Source organism: Megascapheus bottae, chromosome X, assembly GCF_031878675.1.
Source record: "Megascapheus bottae isolate mThoBot1 chromosome X, mThoBot2.hap1, whole genome shotgun sequence".
NCBI classification, from domain to species: domain Eukaryota; kingdom Metazoa; phylum Chordata; class Mammalia; order Rodentia; family Geomyidae; genus Megascapheus; species Megascapheus bottae.
This window is the reverse complement of record NC_143547.1, coordinates 104320204-104347285: the sequence shown is the minus strand read 5'-3', so window position 1 is coordinate 104347285 and position 27082 is coordinate 104320204. Positions and strand designations below refer to the sequence as shown.

Here is a 27082-nt window from a genome sequence, read left to right as displayed (position 1 = left end):
GAAGGTCTCTTTTTCAGCTGAAGCAGCACTGTCCTGTTGCCATGCCTACTAGCCCAGGCAGCGAAGCACAGGACAGGGCGCTGTGCATGGGTGAGGAGACCAGACAGATGGAGACTTCTGGATGGCTGGACACCCACACGGCCCTCGGGGCAGAGAGAAAGCAATGTTCCAGGTCTGATTGGGCTGCAGGGGCACAGAGACAGTGGAAATACGAGGCGCTGTGCTCCCAGCAGCCGGCCTCTTCGCAACAGAGGGGCCCAGAGACCCTGAGTAACCCTGTGTCTAGCAAGAAGGGGCAGGTCCTAAGGTACAGGCTCCAGGGGGCCATCGGAAACTCATTTGGGACACACTGCAGAGGTGGATAGCCCAGGCACACCCTACAGCTGGGAGGTCATGCTGTCCCTTGGGCCCTGTCCCCAGGGCAGCCAAAACCCTTAGGCCCCATGGTGGATGATGGCGGGCCCTGCGGGCCCCGACCCTCAATCTGTTTCTTCCAGCAAGCCAGGCAGCACCCAGATGCTGGACCTTCTGGGGGCTGGGGAGCAGGGGCCCATGCGAGCCCATGTGGAATCCCCTCCAGGGGACACTCCTCCACTGCACCCCAGGAGCAGATAGACCCTGCTCCCCTAGCTCAGGGCTGGAGCAGTGCCCGCGGTGGGGTCAGGTGACAGGGAGCTGGGAGAGCTCCCGAATCCCTGATCCCAGCCCTGGGCCATTTTCTGGTGACCCCAACTAGAAGACCCTGCCATCCCTGGCCCCGCAGGGGCTCGAACAAGTGCGCATCCCACGCCTGTGCGGGAGGGGCGGGGTCGGTCGGGGCTGGGGGAGAGCAAGGGCCCTGGGCGCCAAGGGCGCTGACGCCCGGGCCCTTGGGAGGCGGCGGGCGGGGGTCCACCCGGGACTGGACGGGAGGGGCGCGTGGAGCGGAGCCGGTGACGTCATCCGCGGCCCCCAGTGCCCGCGGCGGCGGTGGCCGGTGGCGGCAGCGGCGGGCACAGCAGCCAGGTCCCGTGACCCGTGTTGCGCCAATGGCCTGGCGGTCTCCAGGGCGACGCGGAGGGTCCGGGCTCCGCCGCCGCTGCCGCCACCGCCCCCGCCGCACCCCCGCCCGAGTCCGCACTGCAGAGAGCGGCGGCGAGCAGGCGCGGGCGCTCCGGCCCACGTGCCGGAACCAGACAGCCCACAGCCACAGCCAGAGCCAGACGCGCTGAGCGAGCCGGAGAGCGAGCCCGCAGCAGCGCAGGGACGCACGCACGCCCCGGGAGACCAGGGCCGCTCGCTGCAGCTGCCGCCGGTGAGCGCAAGCCCGCGGAGCGCGGTTGCGTGCGCCCCCCCGCCCCACCCCACCCCGCGCCTGCCACGACCCGGGCCCCGAAGCGCCAGCGCCAGCGCCAGCAGAAGGTACCCGCCAGGCCCGCGCGCGGAGGACGAGGCCGGGGCGCGGGGGAGGCGGTGGAGGAAAGGGGTCCAGGCGTGTGTCCCCGCGGGACCCCTCCGCGCCCTTACCCGCGCCGCGCCGTGCCCGCACCCACTGCGGCAGCCTGGGGCGCGTAGAGTTCCCCCCCCCCCAGCCCGACCCGCAGGGATCGGCCAACTGGGGTGGGGGGAGGGGAGGAGGGCGGGGATGGGGTCCCCGCGGAGGAGAAGCACCCACAGCTGGAGGGGGCCTGGGGCTGGGGTGGGCTGGAGGGCCGGCGTTCACCTCGCTCTCACCCCCTTCGCATTCACAGGCAGTGGAGACCTGGGCAGCTTTCTCAGAGGCCTAGGCTCCCGCCCCAGCTCATTTTCCACCAGTGCCAGCCCGGTCTGCTCCAGGGCCGGCTCTCTGCCCCTAGTGTCAGCCCAGGCTGGGGCCGGGATTGGGGCGATGCGGTGACGATGCTGCAGGACTGTGCCGGTGGATGGGCGTCAGCGTTCGCAGGGGCCTGCTGATCCTGGGCATCCCCGAGGACTGTGACGAAGGGCGAGTTCAAGAGTCCCTGGAGGCTGCACTGTGGCCCGTGGGCCACTTTACCGTGCTGGGCAAAGTGTTCAGAGAGGAGGATAACGCCACCGCGGCCCTGGTGGAGCTTGACCGGGAAGTCAACTGTGCTTTGGTCCCCAGGGAGATCCAGGCACCGGAGGCCCCTGGACCGTGGTCTTCGTGCCCGGTTGTCCAGGCGAGGAGGAGTTTCTGGGCCACGTGTTCACTACCTGGAGCAACAGGGGGAGGCGGTGGAGAGCCCAGAGGGGGGCCCTGGACCTGGGGCTGCACGAGGACTGCTGGCTCCACTCAGTCAGTCAGGCTGTCCAGCCCTGGGTGGAAATGGTGAGGTACCAGCGCCTGGCTGTGTTTCTGGGAGGGACCAGCCCGACCCCGGGGAGGAGTCCTTCGAGCCTGGCTAGACCACACCACTGACATGCTTCGCGCATGGCAGGGGGTCTCCGAAAGGGAGAGGAGGAGGAGGCTCATGGAGGGCTTGCGAGGGACTGCCCTGCAGCTGGTGCATGGGCTCCTGGCAGAGAACCCCGCCAGAACTGCCCAGGAGTGCCTGGCTGCCCTGATGCAGGTGTTTGGAGACAACGGGTCTCAGGCCACCATCCGGTGAAGTGTCTCTCTGCTCAGCAGGCAGCCAGGAGAACCTCTCTCGGCCTTCGTGCTGCGGCTGGAAGTGCTGCTACAGAAAGCCATCAAGAAGGGGGCCCTAGCCAGGGCCTCTGTCGACGATGTCCGCCTGAGGCAGCTGCTCACCAGGGCCAACCTGACTGAGCCTCTGGATGAAGCCCTGAGGAAGCTGAGGATGGTCGGCAGGCCTCCAACTTTCCTGGAGATGCTGGGGCTCATTCGGGAGTCGGAGGCATGGGAGGCCAATCTAGCCAAAAGTGTGGCCGCCCAGGCAGACGATGAGGCTGCTGCCCGGCCTGGGGCCCAGGTGTATGACGCCCGGGCAGATGCCAGGGCCGCTGCTGAGGCAGAGGAGGAAAAGGTGGACGAGGAGGGAGAGGACGTGTTGGAGAGGGAGGAGGAAGAGGAGGAGGAGGAGGAAGAAGTGGAGGAAGAGGAGAGAGGGCGAGGAGGAGGAAGAGGTGGAAGAGGAGGAAGACGAGAGCCATGACCCCTGCAGGCCTCGGCCAGGGAGGACCCAATGAGGCTCCTGGGGCCCCCACCTCAGCCCATATGGGCAGGTGTTTTGGGGGAGGCGCCAGGAGGGCCTGGTTGGCAGCCAGAGAGCTTCGCCTGGGCAGGAGAACAGGAGGCCGAGGAGCCTTCTGAGGCGCACGCTGAGGGATTCAAGGATGCCTTGGAGGAGCCCGAGAATGAGGATGGGGCAGGGGACGTGAGCCGCCCCGAGCCCTCCCCAGGCAAATAGGCTCAGGAGGCCCAGGGGCCTCCTCGCCTCTATGGCAGCAGAGCCCTAGAGGCCAAGGGAAGCCCAGGCCGGGGCCACCCGCCTTACCCCACAGGGGGAGCGGGGTGCGGGGAAGGGCCCTCCCCTAGACCAAAACAGCCCCACGAGGCCCCTCGTCTCCTCCCGGTGCCCCCTGGACACACCACCAGCCCTTCCAACGGAACCAGGCGGGTGGCCACATTTGCCACCAAATGGAGCAGAGAGTGGCACCCACCTATCCCCATGAAAGCACCACCCTCCCCCTGCTCCCCCCCCCCCCCGACACACACACGCAAGTCTCAATCCAAACTTCTCTGCATCAGGTGGCCAGCTGGAGGTTCCTGGGAGGGGACAGCTCAGCCTTAATGGGGGGGTGCCCGAAGACATCCGCCACCCTCACTGGACTGGGAGACATTAGGCAAATAGGCCCCTAGCTGCCCGCCTCTCCCAAGAATGGGACCCCCCTACCCAAGCTCTAGTCGCCATCCCTGGAAAGAGTACGCCCTGTCCCCAAACAGCCCACGCTTATCTGTAGGCTCCCTAGTGAACCCTGCCACCACACAAGGTCCAACCCCCACACTAGCGCTAGCCATCCTTCCGCACAGAGAGAGGTGTGAAGTGGGCATCAAGCCAGGGTGGTGTCTTTATTTTTTTGGGGGGGGCTTCTGGCCCACCAGGGTCAGCCACGTGTTCCGACACATGCCATGAGATTCCCCCACCCCCCGTGCCCCCTCCCCCCCAAGGCTCCACTTGCTCCTGTCCAGTGCCATGAGCTCAATCTCTGCTTTCTCGGTGTAGATCTAGGCCGGCTGCCTGCCGCTGGCTCTCGTGGACCTGTGTGCACTTGTGTGGGCTATGTTCTTCTCTGAGCACTTCCTCCCCAGAGGCCTGATGCCCCATTCCCAGGAGTCATCACAGAGGATGGACGACGAAGCAGTGCTCGCCTCTTGTCTGGAACACAGACTCGAGCAAGAAGATCCGAACTATGGGTGGGGGTGGGGGGCATCTGTGCCTTGAAGTTCACATCTGTTGCTACTTGTGACCAATTTTCCTCTGCTTTGTGGGGTGTTCTTGCTGTGGTTTTCTGTACCCTAGGACTATCCTGTGCCAACCTTAGGTGATCCTCGGGAAGGATCTCCCGAACTGACTGCCAGAGGCCATTGTCCTGGGAAGAGGCTCACCTGGGGCCCTCAGCAGGGAAAATACAGCAGGACTGGCACCAGTATGTGTGGTGTGTGTGTGTGTGTGTGTCTGTGTGTGTGTGTGTGTGTGAGTGTGTGTGTGTGTGTGTGTGTGTGTGTGTGGTGTGTACAAATGCAGGACGCACTAAGGTGGCAACTCATCAGGAGTCCCAGGAGGAGCTTGTGTTCTCTACTGGCAGTGGAAAGTTCCTGTGTGCATTTGTCAACCCTTTCTTCTCCTCAATGGCTTTTCAGCAAACGTTTCTCTTCAATAAATTTCGTGGGTGTTTCTGCTGCATTCAGTCTCTCTCTTCGGATGGGAATACAAGCATAGGGGGTAAGGGCTTCTGGGCTAACATTGGGGATGTCCAGGAAAGATCGGTGAGGGGTCCTGGGGGGCCACCAAATGAGCTGTGTTCACTGAGTGGGTGTGACGAGGGAACTGAAGGCAGATGGCAAAAGGTGTAATATGATGTGTGTTTATGTGGGAAGCGATGTGTTCGTGTGAATGTCCAAGATGTAAGACTAAATGAGTGTGAGAATATGTCATTGTGGTGGCATGTGTGTTGTTGAGAGAATGTGGGTCATTGAGAATATGGGAACGGTGTACCTGTACAAGGGCACTTGGAGCTAGGGCTGTAGCAGAAGGTGAACAGTCTAATCTATACCACCACAGTGAGTCTCCTGGACCAGGGGCACAGGCATCACTGATGTGGGTCTGTCCTGTTCTGTCATCACTAGTGGAGAGGAAGCTGCCAATCCTCAACCAAAAGGCGGATCCTCTCTCTGTGCTCTGGGGTAGATGGCTCATAGTGAGGACCTGGGAATATGAAAGTCTTACCTTTGCTTTCGTGACATGTGTATGGACCTGGGCTGTCATTTGGGTTCCAGTTCCAGGCAGGCATTGATATTGGCACCCACAGTGAAAGTATCCTTGGGACTGATTCTTAAGTATAGGGAGAATAGGGCCAAGGAGCATGTTTTGCCTAGGCATGAAAACGAATGAAGTTCTGAAGAAAGGAGTTGCCCATCCCTTGTTGTGAAAGACTATGCGCTAAAGGACCAGGGCTTCCAGTGTGGCAAATCTTATCAGAACATGTACCTCGACATGACCTGGGCGGGGAAAAACCTGGAGTGGGTACATTGGCAAGGGCTCGCACACCACAGCACCTTGGCTCAAATTGAAGCCCAGACATCTTGCTGGCAATTCCCTAGCATTTTTCTGGCCTGGACTACACAATTGAAGTTACCTGTGTTCTGAATGTGTGTGATCCCTATCAATGGACACAAACTCAGTCAGTGGGGACCTCTAGGGATCACAGCATATGCAGGCCCAGTCTGCCCAAGGGAAAAGCAAAGGCAAAGAGTTCCCAAGGACTGGCTGATTAGCATTAGTGCCTTGCCTGCCCTTTCCCTCCTGTCCTGCCCCTCAAATCAGGAGAGTCTCCTGGCAAGTTACCGTGCAAAATGTGGAGCTCTTGATGGGGACCCCTGACCAAAATCCTGTTCACCCTCCACTGACATACTTCAATGAAAAGATGGAGCTGGCCATAGGTCCAAAGGTAGGGTCTACAGTTTGCCTGCACAAGACCCATTTCAGTTCTTGAAGTCCCTAAAAGCAGCTGCAGGCATGGGCATCTTGGCCTTATACCCAGCCAATTCTTTCTCATTTTGCTAAACAGGATTGGCAGCATGGGCTTGCACAGGTGACCTGTCTGAGCAATCCCTAATCTAATGCTGCCATATAGCCTGAGGCCTCAGAACCTGCCTGCTGGTGTCTAAGCAGCCTCCTCAACACCTGATCCACTTGCTCCCGGAAGCCAGAGTGAGTAGGAAATGGGGGATATTAGGCTTCACAGAAAGGCAAGTTTCCTCCCCATATCCAGAAGGGCCAGTGGGGTCTGAGGTTTTGTGGAATACCCTAAGGCACCTCCCTATAGGAGCCAATGGGTGCTTTCTGGTACGCTTGGTTAAGGCTCAGTATTGGTGAGAGAGCCAGCTATGTTCAAGTCTCTTCTGCAGTGAGACTGCCCTTTCATGCCACCACTGTGTGCACAAGAAGGCCTAAATTTTCCTACTTTCAGTTACTGTGGCTTAAAGGAATGCAGGCCTGGGATTGCACACATGGTGACTCAGATCTCTCTGGAGGACCTGAATGGACCCACCCCAAACACCCATGGCACCTCCAGGGGTCTTGGGGCCTACTGCCTCCTGAGACCCCTTCAACACCTGATCCACTTATACCTGGGGGGGGGGGCGTTCCCGAGTGCCTTGTGAAACCAAGTGGCCGCCGGCTCTGAGGACTATCAGCATGATGCTGTCTGGCTTCTGCTCATTTGGTGGCCCCCCAGGACCCCTCACCGATCTTTCCTGGACATCCCCCAATGTTAGCCCAGAAGCCCTTACCCCCTATGCATGTATTCCCATCCGAAGAGAGACTGAATGCAGCAGAAACACCCACGAAATTTATTGAAGAGAAACGTTTGCTGAAAGCCATTGAGGAGAAGAAAGGGTTGACAAATGCACACAGGAACTTTCCACTGCCAGTAGAGAACACAGCTCCTCCTGGGACTCCTGATGAGTTGCCACCTTAGTGCGTCCTGCATTTGTACACACCACACACACACACACACACACACACACACACTCACACACACACACACACACAGACACCACACACACACACACACCACACATACTGGTGCCAGTCCTGCTGTATTTTCCCTTGCTGAGGGCCCCAGGTGAGCCTCTTCCCAGGACAATGGCCTCTGGCAGTCAGTTCGGGAGATCCTTCCCGAGGATCACCTAAGGTTGGCACAGGATAGTCCTAGGGTACAGAAAACCACAGCCAAGAACACCCCACAAAGCAGAGGAAACTTGGTCACAAGTAGCAACAGATGTGGAACTTCAAGGCACAGATGCCCCCCACCCCCACCCATAGTTCGGATCTTCTTGCTCGAGTCTGTGTTCCAGACAAGAGGCGAGCACTGCTTCGTCGTCCATCCTCTGTGATGACTCCTGGGAATGGGCTCAGGGCCTCTGGGGAGGAAGTGCTCAGAGAAGAACATAGCCCACACACGTGCACACAGGTCCACGAGAGCCAGCGGCAGGCAGCCGGCCTAGATCTACACCGAGAAAGCAGAGATTGAGCTCATGGCACTGGACAGGAGCAAGTGGAGCCTTGGGGGGGAGGGGGCACGGGGGGTGGGGGAATCTCATGGCATGTGTCGGAACACGTGGCTGACCTGGTGGGCCAGAAGCCCCCCCCCAAAAAAATAAAGACACCACCCTGGCTTGATGCCCACTTCACACCTCTCTCTGTGCGGAAGGATGGCTAGCGCTAGTGTGGGGGTTGGACCTTGTGTGGTGGCAGGGTTCACTAGGGAGCCTACAGATAAGCGTGGGCTGTTTGGGGACAGGGCGTACTCTTTCCAGGGATGGCGACTAGAGCTTGGGGTAGGGGGTCCCATTCTTGGGAGAGGCGGGCAGCTAGGGGCCTATTTGCCTTAATGTCTCCCAGTCCAGTGAGGGTGGCGGATGTCTTCGGGCACCCCCCCATTAAGGCTGGAGCTGTCCCCTCCCAGGAACCTCCAGGCTGGCCACCTGATGCAGAGAAGTTTGGAATTGAGACTTGCGTGTGTGTGTCGGGGGGGGGGGGAGCAGGGGGAGGGTGGTGCTTTCATGGGGATAGGTGGGTGCCACTCTCTGCTCCATTTGGTGGCAAATGTGGCCACCCGCCTGGTTCCGTTGGAAGGGCTGGTGGTGGTGTCCAGGGCACCGGGAGGAGACGAGGGGCCTCGTGGGGCTGTTTTGGTCTAGGGGAGGGCCCTTCCCCGCACCCCGCTCCCCCTGTGGGGTAAGGCGGTGGCCCCGGCCTGGGCTTCCCTTGGCCTCTAGGGCTCTGCTGCCATAGAGGCGAGGAGGCCCCTGGGCCTCCTGAGCCTATTTGCCTGGGGAGGGCTCGGGGCGGCTCACGTCCCCTGCCCCATCCTCATTCTCGGGCTCCTCCAAGGCATCCTTGAATCCCTCAGCGTGCGCCTCAGAAGGCTCCTCGGCCTCCTGTTCTCCTGCCCAGGCGAAGCTCTCTGGCTGCCAACCAGGCCCTCCTGGCGCCTCCCCCAAAACACTGCCCATATGGGCTGAGGTGGGGGCCCCAGGAGCCTCATTGGGTCCTCCCTGGCCGAGGCCTGCAGGGTCATGGCCCTCGTCTTCCTCCTCTTCCACCTCTTCCTCCTCCTCGCCCCTCTCCTCTTCCTCCACTTCTTCCTCCTCCTCCTCCTCTTCCTCCTCCCTCTCCAACACGTCCTCTCCCTCCTCGTCCACCTTTTCCTCCTCTGCCTCAGCAGCGGCCCTGGCATCTGCCCGGGCGTCATACACCTGGGCCCCAGGCCGGGCAGCAGCCTCATCGTCTGCCTGGGCGGCCACACTTTTGGCTAGATTGGCCTCCCATGCCTCCGACTCCCGAATGAGCCCCAGCATCTCCAGGAAAGTTGGAGGCCTGCCGACCATCCTCAGCTTCCTCAGGGCTTCATCCAGAGGCTCAGTCAGGTTGGCCCTGGTGAGCAGCTGCCTCAGGCGGACATCGTCGACAGAGGCCCTGGCTAGGGCCCCCTTCTTGATGGCTTTCTGTAGCAGCACTTCCAGCCGCAGCACGAAGGCCGAGAGAGGTTCTCCTGGCTGCTGCTGAGCAGAGAGACACTTCACCCGGATGGTGGCCTGAGACCCGTTGTCTCCAAACACCTGCATCAGGGCAGCCAGGCACTCCTGGGCAGTTCTGGCGGGGTTCTCTGCCAGGAGCCCATGCACCAGCTGCAGGGCAGTCCCTCGCAAGCCCTCCATGAGCCTCCTCCTCCTCTCCCTTTCGGAGACCCCCTGCCATGCGCGAAGCATGTCAGTGGTGTGGTCTAGCCAGGCCTCGAAGGACTCCTCCCCGGGGTCGGGCTGGTCCCTCCCAGAAAACACAGCCAGGCGCTGGTACCTCACCATTTCCACCCAGGGCTGGACAGCCTGACTGACTGAGTGGAGCCAGCAGTCCTCGTGCAGCCCCAGGTCCAGGGCCCCCTCTGGGCTCTCCACCGCCTCCCCCTGTTGCTCCAGGTAGTGGAACACGTGGCCCAGAAACTCCTCCTCGCCTGGACAACCGGGCACGAAGACCACGGTCCAGGGGCCTCCGGTGCCTGGGATCTCCCTGGGGACCAAAGCACAGTTGACTTCCCGGTCAAGCTCCACCAGGGCCGCGGTGGCGTTATCCTCCTCTCTGAACACTTTGCCCAGCACGGTAAAGTGGCCCACGGGCCACAGTGCAGCCTCCAGGGACTCTTGGAACTCGCCTTCGTCACAGTCCTCGGGGATGCCCAGGATCAGCAGGCCCCTGCGAACGCTGACGCCCATCCACCGGCACCAGTCCTGCAGCATCGTCACCGCCATCGCCCCAATCCCGGCCCAGCCTGGGCTGACACTAGGGGCAGAGAGCCGGCCCTGGAGCAGACCGGGCTGGCACTGGTGGAAAATGAGCTGGGGCGGGAGCCTAGGCCTCTGAGAAAGCTGCCCAGGTCTCCACTGCCTGTGAATGCGAAGGGGGTGAGAGCGAGGTGAACGCCGGCCCTCCAGCCCACCCCAGCCCCAGGCCCCCTCCAGCTGTGGGTGCTTCTCCTCCGCGGGGACCCCATCCCCGCCCTCCTCCCCTCCCCCACCCCAGTTGGCCGATCCCTGCGGGTCGGGCTGGGGGGGGGGGAACTCTACGCGCCCCAGGCTGCCGCAGTGGGTGCGGGCACGGCGCGGCGCGGGAAGGGCGCGGAGGGGTCCCGCGGGGACACACGCCTGGACCCCTTTCCTCCACCGCCTCCCCCCGCGCCCCGGCCTCGTCCTCCGCGCGCGGGCCTGGCGGGTACCTTCTGCTGGCGCTGGCGCTGGCGCTTCGGGGCCCGGGTCCGTGGCAGGCGCGGGGTGGGGTGGGGCGGGGGGGCGCACGCACCGCGCTCCGGCGGGCTGCGCTCACCGGCGGCAGCTGCAGCGAGCGGCCCTGGTCTCCCGGGGCGTGCGTGCGTCCCTGCGCTGCTGCGGGCTCGCTCTCCGGCTCGCTCAGCGCGTCTGGCTCTGGCTGTGGCTGTGGCTGTCTGGTTCCGGCACGTGGGCCGGAGCGCCCGCGCCTGCTCGCCGCCGCTCTCTGCAGTGCGGACTCGGGGCGGGGGTGCGGCGGGGGCGGTGGCGGCAGCGGCGGCGGAGCCCGGACCCTCCGCGTCGCCCTGGAGACCGCCAGGCCATTGGCGCACACGGGTCACGGGACCTGGCTGCTGTGCCCGCCGCTGCCGCCACCGCCACCGCCGCCGCGGGCACTGGGGGCCGCGGATGACGTCACCGGCTCCGCTCCACGCGCCCCTCCCGTCCAGTCCCGGGTGGACCCCCGCCCGCCGCCTCCCAAGGCCCGGGCGTCAGCGCCCTTGGCGCCCAGGGCCCTTGGCTCTCCCCCAGCCCCGACCGACCCCGCCCCTCCCGCACAGGCGTGGGATGCGCACTTGTTCGAGCCCCTGCGGGGCCAGGGATGGCAGGGTCTTCTAGTTGGGGTCACCAGAAAATGGCCCAGGGCTGGGATCAGGGATTCGGGAGCTCTCCCAGCTCCCTGTCAACCTGACCCCACCGCGGGCACTGCTCCAGGCCCTGAGCTAGGGGAGCAGGGTCTATCTGCTCCTGGGGTGCAGTGGAGGAGGTGTCCCCTGGAGGGGATTCCACATGGGCTCGCATGGGCCCCTGCTCCCCAGCCCCCAGAAGGTCCAGCATCTGGGTGCTGCCTGGCTTGCTGGAAGAAACAGATTGAGGGTCGGGGCCCGCAGGGCCGCCATCATCCACCATGGGGCCTAAGGGTTTTGGCTGCCCTGGGGACAGGGCCCAAGGGACAGCATGACCTCCCAGCTGTAGGGTGTGCCTGGGCCTATCCACCTCTGCAGTGTGTCCCAAATGAGTTTCCGATGGCCCCCTGGAGCCTGTACCTTAGGACCTGCCCCTTCTTGCTAGACACAGGGTTACTCAGGGTCTCTGGGACCCTCTGGTTGCGAAGAGGCCGGCTGCTGGGAGCACAGCGCCTCGTATTTCCACTGTCTCTGTGCCCCCTGCAGCCCAATCAGACCTGGAACATTGCTTTCTCTCTGCCCCGAGGGCCGTGTGGGTGTCCAGCCATCCCAGAAGTCTCCATCTGTCTGGTCTCCTCACCCATGCACAGCGCCCTGTCCTGTGCTTCGCTGCCTGGGCTAGTAGGCATGGCAACAGGACAGTGCTGCTTCAGCTGAAAAGAGACCTTCTGGCCCCATGAGTCACACCACTCCAACCCTGACCCCTTCCACAAGGCCAGGGCCATGTGTGCAACCTTTCTTACCACTCAGAGGGCAAGCCTGGTCACTAACACCTCTGAATGCGGTTGCCTGGCAACCCCCCTCTCTTTCCTCTCCTGGCACGCTCTGTGGGCACGTTCCTATCCACCAAGGAGATTCCTAAGAATCAACTCCTGCGGAAGGAACTTCAGTTTCTCTAGGCCCCAGACGATCTTGGCCCAGGACACTGATACTGACACTGGACTGCTCTCCTCGGAGCCCTGCCTCCTTGACTATTTTTCCTTCTTCCCCGTGCTTTAAAGGGCCAACTTTTCCTCACACCCGGGAGAATCGCTTGCTCCTTCTAGACCTAGCCCACCAGCTCTCTCTGTCTCTGTCTCTGTCTTATCGATGATGGGGCTTGATTTCAGGGTCTGGGGCACTGTCCCCGAACACTTTTACTCAAGGGTACCACTCAGCCACTTTGTGCCCCAACTCCACTTCTGGCTTTCTGGTGGTTCCTGGGACCTAAGGGTCTCATAGACTTTCCTGCCTGGACTGGTTCTCAACCTTGATCCTCAGATCTCAGCCCCCTGAGCAGTAGGATTACAGGCATGAGCCACCGGCACCCAGTCAGAACCAGCCATTCGGTCTGTGGGGAGACGTCAGCCCAACTGACTCCAGCTTCCTAGTGTCTCCACCGCACAGCTAAATCTTCCCGGGAGAAGGTGCCCAAAGTGGTTTGAGGAACAGAGTGAGGGTTGCCTATGTATTTATTAAGATGAGATGGCATCTACATGCTCCGGTAACAGTCAAGCCAAGCCAGGTCTACGCATTCAAATGCAACTTTTTAATATGATGGCAAAGAAAGACAACAGAATAGGGGGACGCAAGAATTAACTCTCCTTTCCTCCGTGTCCCTATGCCACAATCGCTTCTCAGCCGAGTCCCCTCCATCTGCACGGGGGATAAGCGACTGCACTGTTTTTGCACCGGGCCACCAAAGTACACAGGTTCCCCCAAACTACATACATCCGCAGCAGTAACCATGCGACTACTGCCATCCATAACCGCGCACGATGAGGTCCTACCTATAAAGCTGCCATGTGAAAGGACAGCTGAAACCAAGGTCAACTTGAACATCCAAACAGGTGTCCCCTATGTGTTCCCGAACCCAGCCTGGAGCCACACAAGTGACAAGGCTGACTCCTCTCTCCCAACTCAAAAGTGAACAATGACCGCCCCCCCCACCCCCCCCCCCGCCCCCGGCCACGGGCGGCTGTCTGTCACCGTGGTGACCTGCCCCTCCCCCCACACCCCGCCCCGGAAGGTAGCCTACCCTGCCCGTCACTACCATTCATTGTTGGGTAGCCTCTTTCTCCTTTCTCAAAGCCTCCTTGTACAGGGAGGAGAAGGAGCTGGGATCACGCCCAGTGAAATTCACCCACTGCTCCAGGACCTTCACCTTGCTTGTTTCCGCCAGGGCCCTGGGGCCCCACTGGTACACACAGCGAGCAGGATCACTGTTGGGCACCCACCGGCACTCCAGGTACTGCTCCCGCACAAAATCTTCCACAAGCTTCCTGGGGTCCCCGTAGGTGTAGTGCTCCCTCCCCGGACACACACCCATCTTACTCAGGGCCTCCCAGAGCACCTCTTCAGAGACGTGGTTGCCCTCCCTGAACACGACGCACAGGACCATGATCAGCAAGCCTGTCTTGGGCACCCCCTGCACATCACTCAGCAGCCCATCATACGTGAGCCCCAGGGAAGTGACCAGGGCGTAGGAGTCGCCGCCGGGCACCACTTCCTGCAGCTCAAGGCCAAAGACCAGCAGCAGGCACTCACAGGCCGTCTTGAAGATCATAGGGAAGAACTCCTGGTGCTCTCTGCACACGTGCTTCAGAAGCTCCTCTCTGCTGGTTGGCTCCTTCAGGTGGTACTTGAGGAGCAGCAGGGGCACCAGGGACAGGCCATCTTTCAGCAGGGATCTGGGGTCTACCTGGCCAGTCCAGGGGAACAGACTAGGAATCACCACGACGCTTCTGGAGCCCTGACTGAGTTGGCTCCATGGAGCAGAGACCAAGCCAGTTCGGGGAAGGGAGGCCTTCTGACAACCAATGCCAGGTTGTGCCCGAGGCACAGGCTCCTCCCTTGGGGTGTGAGGGAGCCCAACAGTGGTGAAGGAGGAAGAGGCGGTGGCTCTGGCCTCCTCTGCCTCCCCCCGCTGCTCCTCCACTGGGGAGGCTGGGAGCATAGCAGTGGAGGCAGTGGCAGTGGCTGCCTCCTCCTCCTCAACCACAGGGACCAGCCCGCCCACCAGGCCCCACGCCTCCCTTGGGGCCTGGGAGCATCCCTGGCCCTTGACACGCTGGCTCTTCGGGACATAGGGCATCGTGGCTCTCATTGAGCACAGCAGGCAGGCAGAAGGGTGGACGGTCCTGGGGAGAGAGCGAGGACAGGCTGAGTGGCCTCAGCCTAGAATGGCACCCTTGCCGGCTCCCACGGGGTCTATCACAAGAGAGCCAGTACCGGTGATCTCTTTTGGCAGCCGGTCCTGTGTTCACCGTTGGTCTGTCTGTTGAGAGCCTGCGGAAGGAAGTGTGGGGGGGGGAGGGTCCTTGGGGGTTCAGGTGGCTATGAGCTCCTTGTTGTGGTGGCCGCCTGCAGGGCATGTGGGGGTTTTGATGAGGTGGGGCGGAGGGGGGAGGGCTCAGGCGGGCTGAGCAACTCCCCTTCTCCCCTGACACCACCGAGTGTCATCCCCTCCACGACCAGAGGACAACTGCCTCACAGCAAGCTCTTCTAAGTCGTGGCCTCTGAAGCTCTTGGCAGAGGCACTGAGGGACCTTCCCCACCACCCCACCTCCCGCAGGCCAAAGCCTACAAGCCCACCACCGGGCAGCCGCCGGACAGGATGGGTCGGCTGTACTGTGCCAGCGTCTTCACTGTCCCGGGGTTCGCTCTAGGCTCCCAATGGGCCCCTGGCACTGACTGGCCCCAGGTCACCCCTGTGCTGGCGCTGAGAACGAGTTCCGCCTTCTTGAATTGGCCACAAAATGCAGTGGGAAGCCTCACGTGTGGCTCTATCTGTCCTGGGCAGAAAGCAAGACCAGGCCAAAAATGGGAGAATCGCCGTGATGGGACTGGGGACCATCTCCCTGCTTGACCAGACAAAACGGTAAGCACACGGACTGTCCCTTCAGATGCCATGAGACTACCTTCCTTCAGCCATTTTCCATGAGACACACTAAGGAAGGGGAGCTGCGTGGAAGCCTGTCCACCCACAGTCACAAGGGCCTGTCTCGCCTCACCTTGCCTCCTGACAGACATACGCTGGCCACCTTCTCCCCTCTGCTGACCAGCAGTGGTTCCCTTGGCTCTCCTGATGTCTCCTCTCTCTCTCCAAGGCCTCCTGCTTTCTGGGAGACACAAGAAACGATAGACTTCACTCGGGAAGCTCAGCAGAGGTCACCGTGGCCCTTCACAAGAACCCCTTCAAGTGTCCTCAAGATAGCCACGATTACTTTTTTTTTTTTGCCAGTCCTGGGCTTGAGCTCAGGGCCTGAGCACTGTCGTTGGACTTTCTCAAGGCTAGCGCTCTACCACTTGAGCCTCAGCACCCCTTCTGGCTTTTTTCAATGTATGTGGTACCGAGGAATCGAACCTGGGTCTTCATGCATGCTAGGCAAGCACTTTTAACCACTAGGCCAAACTCCCGGCCCCCACGATTACTTCTTACCAGTCCCACAGCCTTCTCCTCTAGGGACCAACACACCTAGCCTGCGCGGTAAGGCCGTTGTCTCCCTACCTCTTGCCCTTGCCTACAGCAGGAAGCTGGGGGGAAGTGGTACCTGTTCCCCACAGTGCTGCCTGGAGCTGCCCTGGACTGACAGGATGGGCAACTTTCCGATGTTTGGAATAGGGGTCTTTTCATTCCCCACGTCACGCCCCCCCCCCCAGCACCTCAGCCCCACCCTCCGGAAGGTTTTGAGCCAAATTGCTGAGTGGAGGAGATCTCACAGACCAAAAAGACACACCTCTGTAACCTGGGCTCTGGGTTTCAACTGCAGGCAGTCAGAACATGAGGCCAGTAAGTCTTTCTCACTCCCACTGTGAGTAGCACCTCCCTGTTGTCTCAGAAAGTAGAAAGAGTCCATGTCACACAATCTCCACCTCTTCCTAGGTCACTCATGCTGGTCTTCAAGCAAAGGCCTGAAACCGCAGCTCACTTGTTCTCCTTCTATAAAGGAGTGGATGTGCCACTGAGGCGATCGGGAAAGGGTGAGAACTTGGAAAACAGAAGGACTGTGAGGAAAATCATTTTCAGAGAACGAGTAGGTATCCCGGAAAAACAAAAGGATCGGTGTCATTCTGTGCGTGGTCCCCGCAGAGCCTGATCTCTTTCCCACAATTCCCAGGCACACAGTGATATCATGAGCATTGCCCAGCCGTGGGACTCAGGAGACATTCTCTGTCAGGCAGGAGCCGAAGAGAGGTTCCTCACAGCTGGAACACAGGCACCTCACCTCAGAAGCCTCACATACAAGTTCCCACAGCATTAGGTATTAAACATTTGCATAGTTGATATTTACAGCGAAAGAGAAATTTCTAGTCAATATTTAAAAATGGCATTTTGGCAACTGCATTGATTGCCCACATGGTAGTTTCTGGAGGACGACTTATGCATTCCAGTGCACCTCCAGGTGTACCAACTTACGGTCTCCGGTGTGGCAGCATAGAGGGTCAAAGGTGAAAGTCATGATGGTTGAGGGCTGTACCAAGACAGCTTCTTTTCACTTTTTGCACAGTTTACCCAAATGTCCACCGTGCAAACACATATAGCCTCACCTCCGGACAACACCGCATTTACTTCCTGTCAACAGTTCCAAAGGCATGCACAACCTTGCAAATCCCATAATGCTTATTTTCATGGGGACAGTTTAAGGTTAGTTTAACTCACAGATGGGTCTCGAATGCGACCCTTCTCAGGAATACCAGAACTCACTGAGCTCCTAACACAGTCTATTGTGGTCAGATTTCGTTGGTCACTCCTGGGTGTTGAGATCATAGTCTCTCATGGCTATCACTCCATGTCTAGCGTCATTCCTTTCCTTTCGGCTTTCTACTGGTTCTGTGGTGGTAGGAGCACAGGAAATCTGTCTGCCTAGGCTTCGTAGAACCTTCATTCTCAGCTATCAGCCTCCTGTGTGGCTAGGATAACAGGAGCCATGAGCCACCAGCACCCAGCATATCTCAACATTTTCTTCTTTCTTCTCTGTCTGTCTGTCTGTCTGTCTGTCTGTCTGTCTCTTCTTTCTTTCTTTCTTTTTGGGGGCCATGGGGAATAAACTCGGCCTGGGTGCTGTCTCTGAGCTCTTCAGCTCATGGCTACCTCTCTAACCCTGGGCCTAGGTGTTGTCCCTGAGCACTTCAGCTCAAGGCTGACTCCCTACCCTCGAGCCAAGCACCACTTCCCATTTCCTAGAGGTTAATTGGAGATAAGAGTCTTGGGTCCTTTTGTGTCCGGGCTGGCTTTGAACTGTCATCCTCAGATCTCAGCCTCCTGAGTAGCTAGGATTACAGGTGTGAGCCAGTATTCTCTGCCCCCAACATTTCCTTTCCTTGTTTTTTTTTTGGTTATGGGCATTTTCTGAGGCTTAAACTCACGACCTTGCAGCTGTCACTGTGCTTTTCCTGTCAAGGGTGGTGCTCTTCCACTTGAGACATAGCTCTGCTTCTGACTTTGTGCTGGAAATTGGAGATAAAACTTTCATGAGTTTGTTTGACTGAGGTTCCCTTTGAAAAGTGAATCTTTGGATCCATCATTCTAAATAGCAAGGATCACACTCATGAACCCTATCTTCTTATTGCTTATGGTTACCTGATTCTGGGCAGCAGCCGCACTGGGCCAAGTGGAGGCGAATTTTACTTTGATTTGACAAATCTCGAGGAGAATGCAGATGAGCAACAAAGAGAGCTCTCAGAAGATACAAATAAACACCCAAATGACCTGAAAGGTCTGATAGGAGATATGCAAAGGGAACTCAATAAAGATTCAGAAGTCCTGGAGGACACGAGACAAAATTAAAACTCCTGGTGATGAAAAAATCTGCTCAATAGCCTCTCCAGCAGACGAAAGGAAATGGAAGTCAGAATATCAGAGCCTGTGTACAAACTGGACAGAAGAAGAATTTTTTTGTTTAATTGTTTGTTTGGTTGAACTTGGGACTTGAACTCTGGGTCTGGGCACTGTCCCTGAGCTATTTCACTCAAGGCTAGTTGCTCTACCGCTTAAGCCACGGCACCAGTTCTCAGAATTTGTTGTTGGGGCCGGGAGTTTGGCCTAGTGGAAGAGTGCTTGCCTAGTATGCATGAAGATCTGGCATCAATTCCTCAGTACCACATTCACAGAAAGAAAAAAACAAACCTAGAAGTGGTTCTGTGGCTCAAATGATAGAGCTCTAGCCTTAAGAAAAGTCCAAGGACAGTGCTCAGGGTCTGAGTTCAAGCCCCACAACTGGCAAAAAAAAGGAAAAATAAAGCATCTGTTGTTGCTGTTGCTGTTGCTGCTGCTGTTAAAGGCAAAGATCCAAGAATGAAGGCATAAGCAAGTCTCCAGTACAGTATGAAAAGACCAAACTTACGAGTGATGGGCATAGGTGAGGGAGAAGTGCTAGATAAAAGCACAAGGAAGGTTTCCAACAGTAGCTGAAAACTTGTCAGACCTTGAGAAAGAGGAGTCCCTCCAGGTACAAGATGCCTTTAAGACTCCAAACAGACAAGACCAGAAGATGGCCACTCCACAGCTTGCTGTAGTTCAACAGGAAGTCCAAAGAACTTAGAGAGAAGGAAACAAGTACCTCTAAAACAAAAAAGCCAAGCAACTAACAAATGTCGGGCCACAGGGGTAACAGCAAACTCTCCACACAATGTTACAAAATGAGGCAGGTCTGTTGTATGTAGAGGGCTGAAATAACTGCTAACCCACATCTTTTCACTCACCCAGCCAAGGTACTACTCATACCCGGGGAAACATAAGCATACTTCCATGGTAAAGAAACAGTAAAGCAAGTTCACAGCAAGCTAACAAGCAATGCACAGTGTGCTCAAGGTGAGAAAATAAAGCCTATCTTCCATAGTAGATAGGGAAATCAAAAGGTAAGAAAGAAGCACACAGTACAGAAACAACACCTTGGCAGACATTACTCTGTATCCCGTCTTTGGCATTAATGCTGAATTTTGTTGTCTCTGTTCCCTAGACAAAAGGAATGCATTAGTGAACAGGAAGAGAAACAGCAAGACCCAAAGTCTTGCTCGTTATCAAAACGACATCTCATAGACAAAAGCCCGCAGTAGCTTAGTGTATTAGGTTGGCACAGAGATCTCCTAAGCACACGTTATCTTAGACATCTGTTATGTACTCATGTCTGTACATGATTGCGCATAAAAGCAAAAAAATGAGCATGCATTAACAATTCTTGAAATTTATGTGCCTATCGGCCTTGCACCCAGCTTTAGTGAACATTAAAGAGTTAAAAGAAGTATAGCTAGGCTTCTCCACCCTCCAACACAATCAGAATGGCAGCTTCGGTACCCAAACTTCCTAAAAGTATGAGTACTTACTCCTAGAAAAACTTATTATTTTAGGAAGGAACTTGTCAAAATTAAATGTCATGAAACGCCAAGTAGATGGGACAGGCATCCTCAAGGCAGTTTCTCCAGCAAGTGCACAAAACTCATTCTTTCTCCGAGGTGAATCATCTTTGAGGACGTAAAAGAAGCCTAAGCAAATATGATTCAGTTGCAATGAGTGCCCGTGTGCTTTGCGACCGTGAAGGAAGCAAAGAGAGCTGCAGACCACATGACAGGGTAGAATGATGTCCCTGGAAGGCGAATGGGTGGCACTGGAGATCATCCTGTGAAATCACCTGAGCCTGGTTCAGGAAGAGGAACGCTGCCTTGTTTTTGTGTCCTGTGGGGCAGCTATACCTAGCACACAAGTACGTACATAACTGCACGGCATGTGGACCGTTTGCGAGAGAATCCGTGTATAACGGTCAGCCCGCGTGACCACGTGGCGCGCTCGCCAGCGATCTGAGCCTAAGCGGCTTCCCGGCCTTGTGCGCGTGTGCGAGGCGGCCTCACGGAGCCCCGCGGAGACATCGCGAGTCCGGGCCTGCACCCCGGCCCACATCTGGCCCTGCCACACCTTTCCTGGCCTAGGCTGGACGCCTCAACACACGTCCTGGGAAACCCAAGGGGCCTTGGCCGAGGCCTCGGCCCAGGCCACGGGCAGCCGGGCGGGGGGCCTCTCAGAGCCGCCGCGGCCCGTCCTGGGCCACCAACCACTTCGATCTCCAAGAGCCTGGGATCCAGCCTGACCCTGCTCCCCTCGTGTGGCGATCGTGTGCCACGAATAAAAACAATCCTGTTACCTTGAGGACAGCGACCTTCTCTCAGGACCGGCTGGCGCGCCCACGCGGATCCCTCTGCCAGCCCTCGTGGTCGCGCTGGCTTCCTGGCTCTCTGCGCATGCGCAAGGCGGGGCCTCGCCTCGGGCAGCGCTGCCCCGGTACCCTGGCCCTACAAGGCGCGAGCCCTCCATGACTGACAGGCACAGTGCGCGTGCGTGGTACACGATTTACACCGCCTATCCCCCCGCCCCTCCCCCTACGAAGTTGGGCTCTCAGCAGAGTCTACCCAGTCCCTCGCTTTGCCGGCCCACGCGTGCTGTGGCCTAGGCTGTCGGAGGCTCTGCTGTTCAGTGTGCTCTGCTGCTCTGTCTGCCAGGACCTTCACCACAAGGGGCCCACGGGGGTGCTCTTTCTGCCTCCTGGGGCTCCTTCTCCTGGCTCCTGCTCTGCTGTGTCCAGAGTCCCCTCCAGTGGGGCTCCAGGTGACAGCGCTCCTGCCTGAGCTGCTACCCGGGCTCCCACCCGTTCCACCTGCTGTCCTGTCCGTGTAGCAACACCCGAGGGGTCAAGTTCCGTGCAACTGTCTGCCGCGTCTGCTTTCTGTTCCTCCCGGGCTTTGCACTCAGGTGGGGACCACATTGCTCCCTGTGTCATCCTGTCCCCAACCCCTCCCCTGGCCAGGCTACTCCGCAGTGCTCTCAACTGCCCCGCTTCCTGTCCGTGCGGAGGCCTCTGCATTCTTTCCCGTCTCGTTCCTGCGTTTCAGTGTTGGGGTCCGTGCTCCTTCTGACGACTGGCCCTCGTGGCAGGAACTCACGCTGCTAGGACAGAAGCTGGTACAATGCTTCCTACTGCGCACATCTTCCCTGTATACCTTCCCTAAAAGCAGGTCCAGGCTTTCTTGCTGACAAACCCTCACCAGCAGGTGGTGTACCAACGTGCATCAGTGTTGTTGTTTTCTAAGGAATTCATTGTGATTGTTCTTGATTTTTTACTTTGCCTTGGAAGTGCAAAGCTTGAGCTTTTTGTTTTCACTCCTCTGTCTGAAGATCATTTGTCTTTCTGTTGAGATTAAAATACTCATATTGTTTTTGTATTTTTCCACAAGTTTTGCTCATTTCTGTGTTGAGAAAGTATTCAATACATTATGGTAATAATCTTTTCAGCAATCTTTTCCTCAGATTTATTACATAAATGTGTCATTGATTTTGACATCACTGAAAGAATCTTTATTTTCTAATATAACTACTGTGCATTCATTTTTGTTTTCTATTTTGTGATTACCCACAGTCCCTTTTAATGCCTTTGAATATTGTATTGCAATCCAATTCTTTTCTTTTTCTTTTTAAGCTATGAAAACAGTCTGGTCTCATTTTTCTAGGTTAATAGTGTATATCTTTCCACTATTATCCTTATTAAGAAATAAATTTAAAAGAACCTTCACTGCCTAGAAATATTGATGTCCTTACAATACCCTGTCTTTCCTTATGTTAACCACTCTGTTTATTTATATGACAGGTCCTCAGTGAGATCTATGAATTTTTGTGTGAATATGGCTCCTAGGACACCATATCAGGAATTGAATGATGTACCTGTACTCTTTGCTAATGGATAATCCTCTACCACTTTTCCGATGGTACAACTTTGAAATTCTGTGTGTGTGTGTATGTGTGTGTGTGTGTGTGTGTGTGTGTGTGTGTGTGTGTCCTGGGCCTTTGACTGTAGGCCTTAGCGCTGTCCCTGACCTTTTCAGCTCAATGCTAACAGTCTACCAGTTGAGCCCCAGTGCCACTTCCTCAACTTTGAACTTTTTAATAGTTAATTGGAGATATCTCATGGACTTTCATGCCTGGTTTTGCTTTACATCATGATCTTCAGGTCTCAGCTTCCTGAGTAGCTAGGATAATAGCCATGAGTCACTAGCGCCTGTCTCATTTTCTTTTCTTTAAATTTGGGAGTATTTGATACACATGATGAGATCCCTGTGTCTTAGTATTGTTGTACTACAGGTTTATCTATGATCTTTGGTGTAATCATTCTATCACTTCAAATACTCTGATTACGTCTTGGTTTCAATTACTCTTTGACTTGGGTTTGGATTTTATTTCCCTTGGCTAGCCTGAACCTCCATGCTCCCAGTATATGCTGCTCTCTTATCTGAATCCAGTACTGCACACCACTGTACGTGGTTTCATGGTTGACGTGAGATTTGGCTGGCATATTTTCCCAGGATCTCCTCAAGCAGCAGTACTTCCAGTCTCTGAATCTTGTGTTGCTGCATTTATATGGTTGAGTGACTTGGGCTGTTATATTCCTTAGAAGTGTTTGTTCTCTGAAGGTTTGTTCAAGTATTTAAATGTAACTTTTGTTTCCTCCTTTTCTTTGCCATATCTGTTTCTTTATTCTGATATGCACAGTTGTTATTAAGTTTCTTGTCATTTCACCTTTTTTAACTCAGAAGTTGTCCTTGTAGTTCTTCCTCTAACCTAAAAACCTCCAAGTCCCTTTGTCGCACACTTGGAATGATATTTGTGGGGTGTGTGTGTGTGTGTGTGTGTGTGTGTGTGTGTGTGTGTGTGTGTTACTGGCATTTGAACTCAGGGCCTGGAATTTGGCTTGATTTTTCTCTCAAGGGTGGCCCTTTACCACTTGAATAGCTCCCTTCACTTCCAGCTTTGTTTTTCCTGATTAATTGGAGATAAGATTCTGAGCACTTTTCTACCCTAGCTGGCTTTGAAACACAGTTCTCATAGCTCAGTCTCCTAAGTAGCTAATATTACAGATTTGAGAATCCATCACCTAGTTATGGCACTAAATTTTGAGACAGAACAAGTCTCGGAAATGTGATGATCACTGTGGGTGGAGAGAAACCTGCAGAAGGATATACAATAGTGAGGTCAAATCCTTGGGGAGAAACTAGTCCAGCATAGATACGAAGGAGAAAGAAAATGCATTACCTCTCTAAGAGTTGAAGAACCTTTCCACAAGAAAGAGAAAGCCCAACTAATGTTTTTTACATTAGTTTTTTTATGGACTATCAAGACCCTATCAGCTTTGCTTTCTTCTTCCTCTGGGTCAGGTTTTGGGGAGGGCAGAATTCTGACAAGTAGTCCTGGTGTAGTGGGAGGTCACATATAGGAAACTCCAAGTGACAATGGCCCTACCTGTATTAAGTACATCTGCACTGAACCGGAAGGTGTTTAACATTAAATTAGGACTCAACTTGTTAAAGTGCAGAAATATCTTCCTTATGCACCTCACAGGCATTGTCAACCAAAATGTGAGACACGTCCAGCATTTAGGTAAGTGAAAGTCAAAGAGGTCTAGTTCTTGTTCTCATTTCCTGAGCAACTGGAGTCCTATTCAGACCATGATTAAGTAAACTTATATCCTCAATGTCTTCCACTAGTAATTTCAGTTTCTGCTTTTACATTAAGAGCCTTGATCCATATTGAATTGATTTTTGTACAAGGTGAAATATAGAGGTCTACTTTCAGTCTAATGGTGGAAATCCACATTTCACAATACCATTTATTGCTTTCTTTGCCAAAAGTTTTGGGCATCTTTGTACAAAATCAGATGGTTGTAGCTGTGTAGACTTGTGTCTGGATTTTTCTCTTCTATTCCATTTTTTTGGTCTATATATTTGCTTTTTCTCTAGTATGATGGGTTTTCCCCCCATGACTGTGTATTGTACTGAAAAACTATTAGCATTCACCATTTTGCTCAGGATCCTTCAGCTCTTTTGCTTACATATGAATTTTACAACTGAAGTTATTACTTCTGAGAAAAATGACACTAGAATTTTGGCGAGTACTGAACTTTTGGCAGTTCTATGCTTTCACAATAATATTTTTGCCTTTTTTATGTTCATGGGAGGTCTTTTCATTTTTTCCTAACATCTTCTTCCCTTTGTTCCTTGAAAGTTTTATAGTTGTTATTCTAATGGAATTTCATCTTGTCTATTAGGTTTATTTCTAAATATTAAAATTTCTGGAGGCTAGTGAAAATGGAATTTTCCCGTTGGCTTATTTCTCAGCCTTTTATTATTGGGATGTAGAAAAATGTACTCGGTTTGTATTTTTTAATCTTGCTATTTTTCTTAGTGTTTATGAAATCTCAGCGGTTTTGGTGGAGCCTTTAAAGTTCTAAGTACCAAGTCATGACTTCTGAAAGTACGGATTATTTGGCATCTTTTCTTCCTTGTAACCCTTTTATTTCTTTTTCTCTTTTTGACCTCCCTAACAATTCAAGAATAATTTGGTTAGAGAGAATCGACATCGTTTTCTTTTTCTTCATTTTAGAGGAAATAGTTTTCATTTTTCCCACTTAGTATGATTTAGATGTAGGAGATAGAGGATATCTCTATCTATCTATCTATCTATCTATCTATCTATCTATCTATCGATCGATCTATCTATGTGATGGAGTTACTAGTTTACACCGAGTTCATCATTAAGGAATATAGAATGTTGTCATTTTTTCTGTATTTATTGAGGTGATTATATTATTTTTTCCTTTGTTCTGTTCATATGCTATATTACTTTAGCTTATTGATTTGCATAAATTGACCTGGCCTTTCATCCCTACAATTAAACTAACTTGCTTGAGATATCTAATCTTTTTGATGTGTTATTGAATTCTGTGCAGTTTAAGCTTATTAGACATGGACTTTGTCCATGTCTTCTAGATTTCGCATATTATTAGAATATTTGAAGTCTTCCTTAATGATTCTCCAAATTTTATAGATATTTGTAGTGATATGTCCTTTTGGCCTTTTTCATTTCCAATTTTGTTAAATTGGGTATTTTCTCTCCTTTATTTAGATTGACTGTTTTTCTGTTTTTTTTTTTGTTTTATTGGTTCTGGGTCTTGAACTCAGAGCCTGGATGCTATCCCTGAGTTCGTTTGTTTGTTTTTGCAAAAGATTAGTGCTCTGCCGCTTGAGCCACAGCTCCATTTCTGGCTTTTTTTTGGTAGCTGATTGGACTGACTTAGAGTATGATCCTCCTCTTCACGTTTTCTACATAGCTGAAGTAAACAAAATGTGTTACCATGCCCAGATATTGATTGAGATAGTTTCTCTTGTTACTGATTTCTAGTTTCATTCAATTATGATCTGATAAAATAGAACAAGTTATCCCAATTTTCTTGTATCTCTTAACGCTTGATTTATATCCTAAAATATTACCTGTTTGGAAGAACATTTTGAGCTGTTAAGAAGAAATGAGTATTCTGGGGTGGAAGATTCTGTAGATGTCTTTTATGTATATTCCCTCTATGGTGACACTGAAGTTTGAAGTTCTATTTTGACTTGTTTGGATGACAAAGAGAGTTGTGTATTGAATTCACTTTGAATTCATGGAGGAGTATAATATATGTTTGTATATCCAGTAGTGTTTTCTTTATGAAACTGGATGTGCCAACATTCAGTGCATACATGTTTATAAGTCTTATATCCTCCTGATGAATTTTCCCTTTATCAATATTAAGTATCCTTCAGAGCTTCTAATTTTGGTTTGAACTAAGACGGTCACGTGTGTGTGTGTGTGTGTGTGTGTGTGTGTGTGTAGAACCATATGTCACTCTCTGTATATATATATATATACATATTATTATACATATTATTATACAATATATTATACACACACTATTTTGTTTCAGTCCATTTTCTTGGAAAATCTTGTTCTGTCCTTGCATTTAAGCCCATGTCTTTGCCAGCAATGTACTTTTCTGGTAGGCAAGAAATGGTTGAGCCTTGACTCTTAGTCCAGTTTTTCCCTTTGTCATATGATTGGGAAGTAAAGACTATTTACATTCAGAATTATTATTGGAAAGTATGTAGAAATTCTTGCCATTTTATTGTTTTGTAGGGCTTCATTTTTCTCTGCTCATTTGTTTATCCATGGATGAATTTTTTCCTGTATTTTTGTAAGTATATTTATCTGTCTCTTTTGTGTGTAGAATGCTTTTAAGTAAATTCTGTAGTGCTGGCTTAGAGGTCACAATTTCCTTTAGTTTTTGTGTATCAAAGGATGTTTTTATATCTGCTTCAATCATGGAATTGACTTTGCTAGATACACTAACCTATGGCAGTTACTTTCTTCCATGATTGAAAATACACCATTCCATATTCCCTTTTCTTTTGTTTTTTATAGTTTCTATTAAAAAAATCTGTTGTGGGATGGAGGAGAGACTGGAATGGTAAGAGTACCTAGCAAGAAATCACAAGTTCCTGAGTCAAAACTCTACTACTTCAAAAAAGAAAGAAGAAAAAAAAAGATTAAGGAAGAAAGACTTAAAAAAAGAAAGAAAAAAGGAAGAAAGAATTCCTGCGCTGACTTAGGATGCAACCTTATTTGGCGATAGGATCTCTGTGGATTTAATTAGTTAAATTTAGATGAGGTCAAATTAGAGAACGATGGGTCCCAGATCCAATATGACTGATGTTCTCTTGAAAGGGACAATTTGAACACAAATATAGAGGTCAAACTGGATAACGATAGGCCCCAGATCCAATGTGAGTGATGTTTTATAAAAGGGACAATTTGGACACAAATAAAGATGTTCACTTAGGCCAGATGTCATGTGAAATTTTTCTGGGACTCTAAATAGATTTAAAGGAATGCAACAGATTCTCCCTTAGATCTTCTATCTGGCATCTTGTATGTAATGTGCATTAAGAGTTTTGTCTTTTTGATCCTCCAATCTTCTAACATATACTTTCATACAAATTCTAATGGATTTACCCACAAGCACAACTTTCTGTATGTTCATACATTTACTTATATGTATACAACATACATATATAT

At 53.6% G+C, this 27082-nt stretch overlaps 2 protein-coding genes and 1 pseudogene across 2 annotated transcripts; 1 reads left to right on the top strand and 2 right to left on the bottom strand.

The window, feature by feature from the left end:
* The first annotated feature begins 1875 nt into the window (after positions 1-1875).
* Positions 1876-3418, top strand: LOC150041711 (paraneoplastic antigen-like protein 6B; annotated as a pseudogene).
* A 3769-nt stretch (positions 3419-7187) lies between these two features.
* LOC150041710 (paraneoplastic antigen-like protein 6B) lies at positions 7188-10744 on the bottom strand. Its single transcript, XM_090326505.1, has 2 exons — positions 10441-10744; positions 7188-10112 (listed from the first exon to the last, which is right to left on the bottom strand). Exon 2 carries the CDS (start codon positions 9974-9976, stop codon positions 8492-8494), a length of 1485 nt encoding a protein of 494 aa, XP_090182631.1. The 5' UTR covers positions 9977-10112; positions 10441-10744; the 3' UTR covers positions 7188-8491.
* A 2438-nt stretch (positions 10745-13182) lies between these two features.
* LOC150041709 (melanoma-associated antigen 8-like) lies at positions 13183-20461 on the bottom strand. The gene is made up of 4 exons (XM_090327192.1): positions 20292-20461; positions 15168-15275; positions 14386-14442; positions 13183-14294 (listed from the first exon to the last, which is right to left on the bottom strand). Exons 1-4 carry the CDS (start codon positions 20459-20461, stop codon positions 13211-13213), a joined length of 1419 nt encoding a protein of 472 aa, XP_090183318.1. The 3' UTR covers positions 13183-13210.
* Between the last annotated feature and the right edge of the window lie 6621 nt (positions 20462-27082).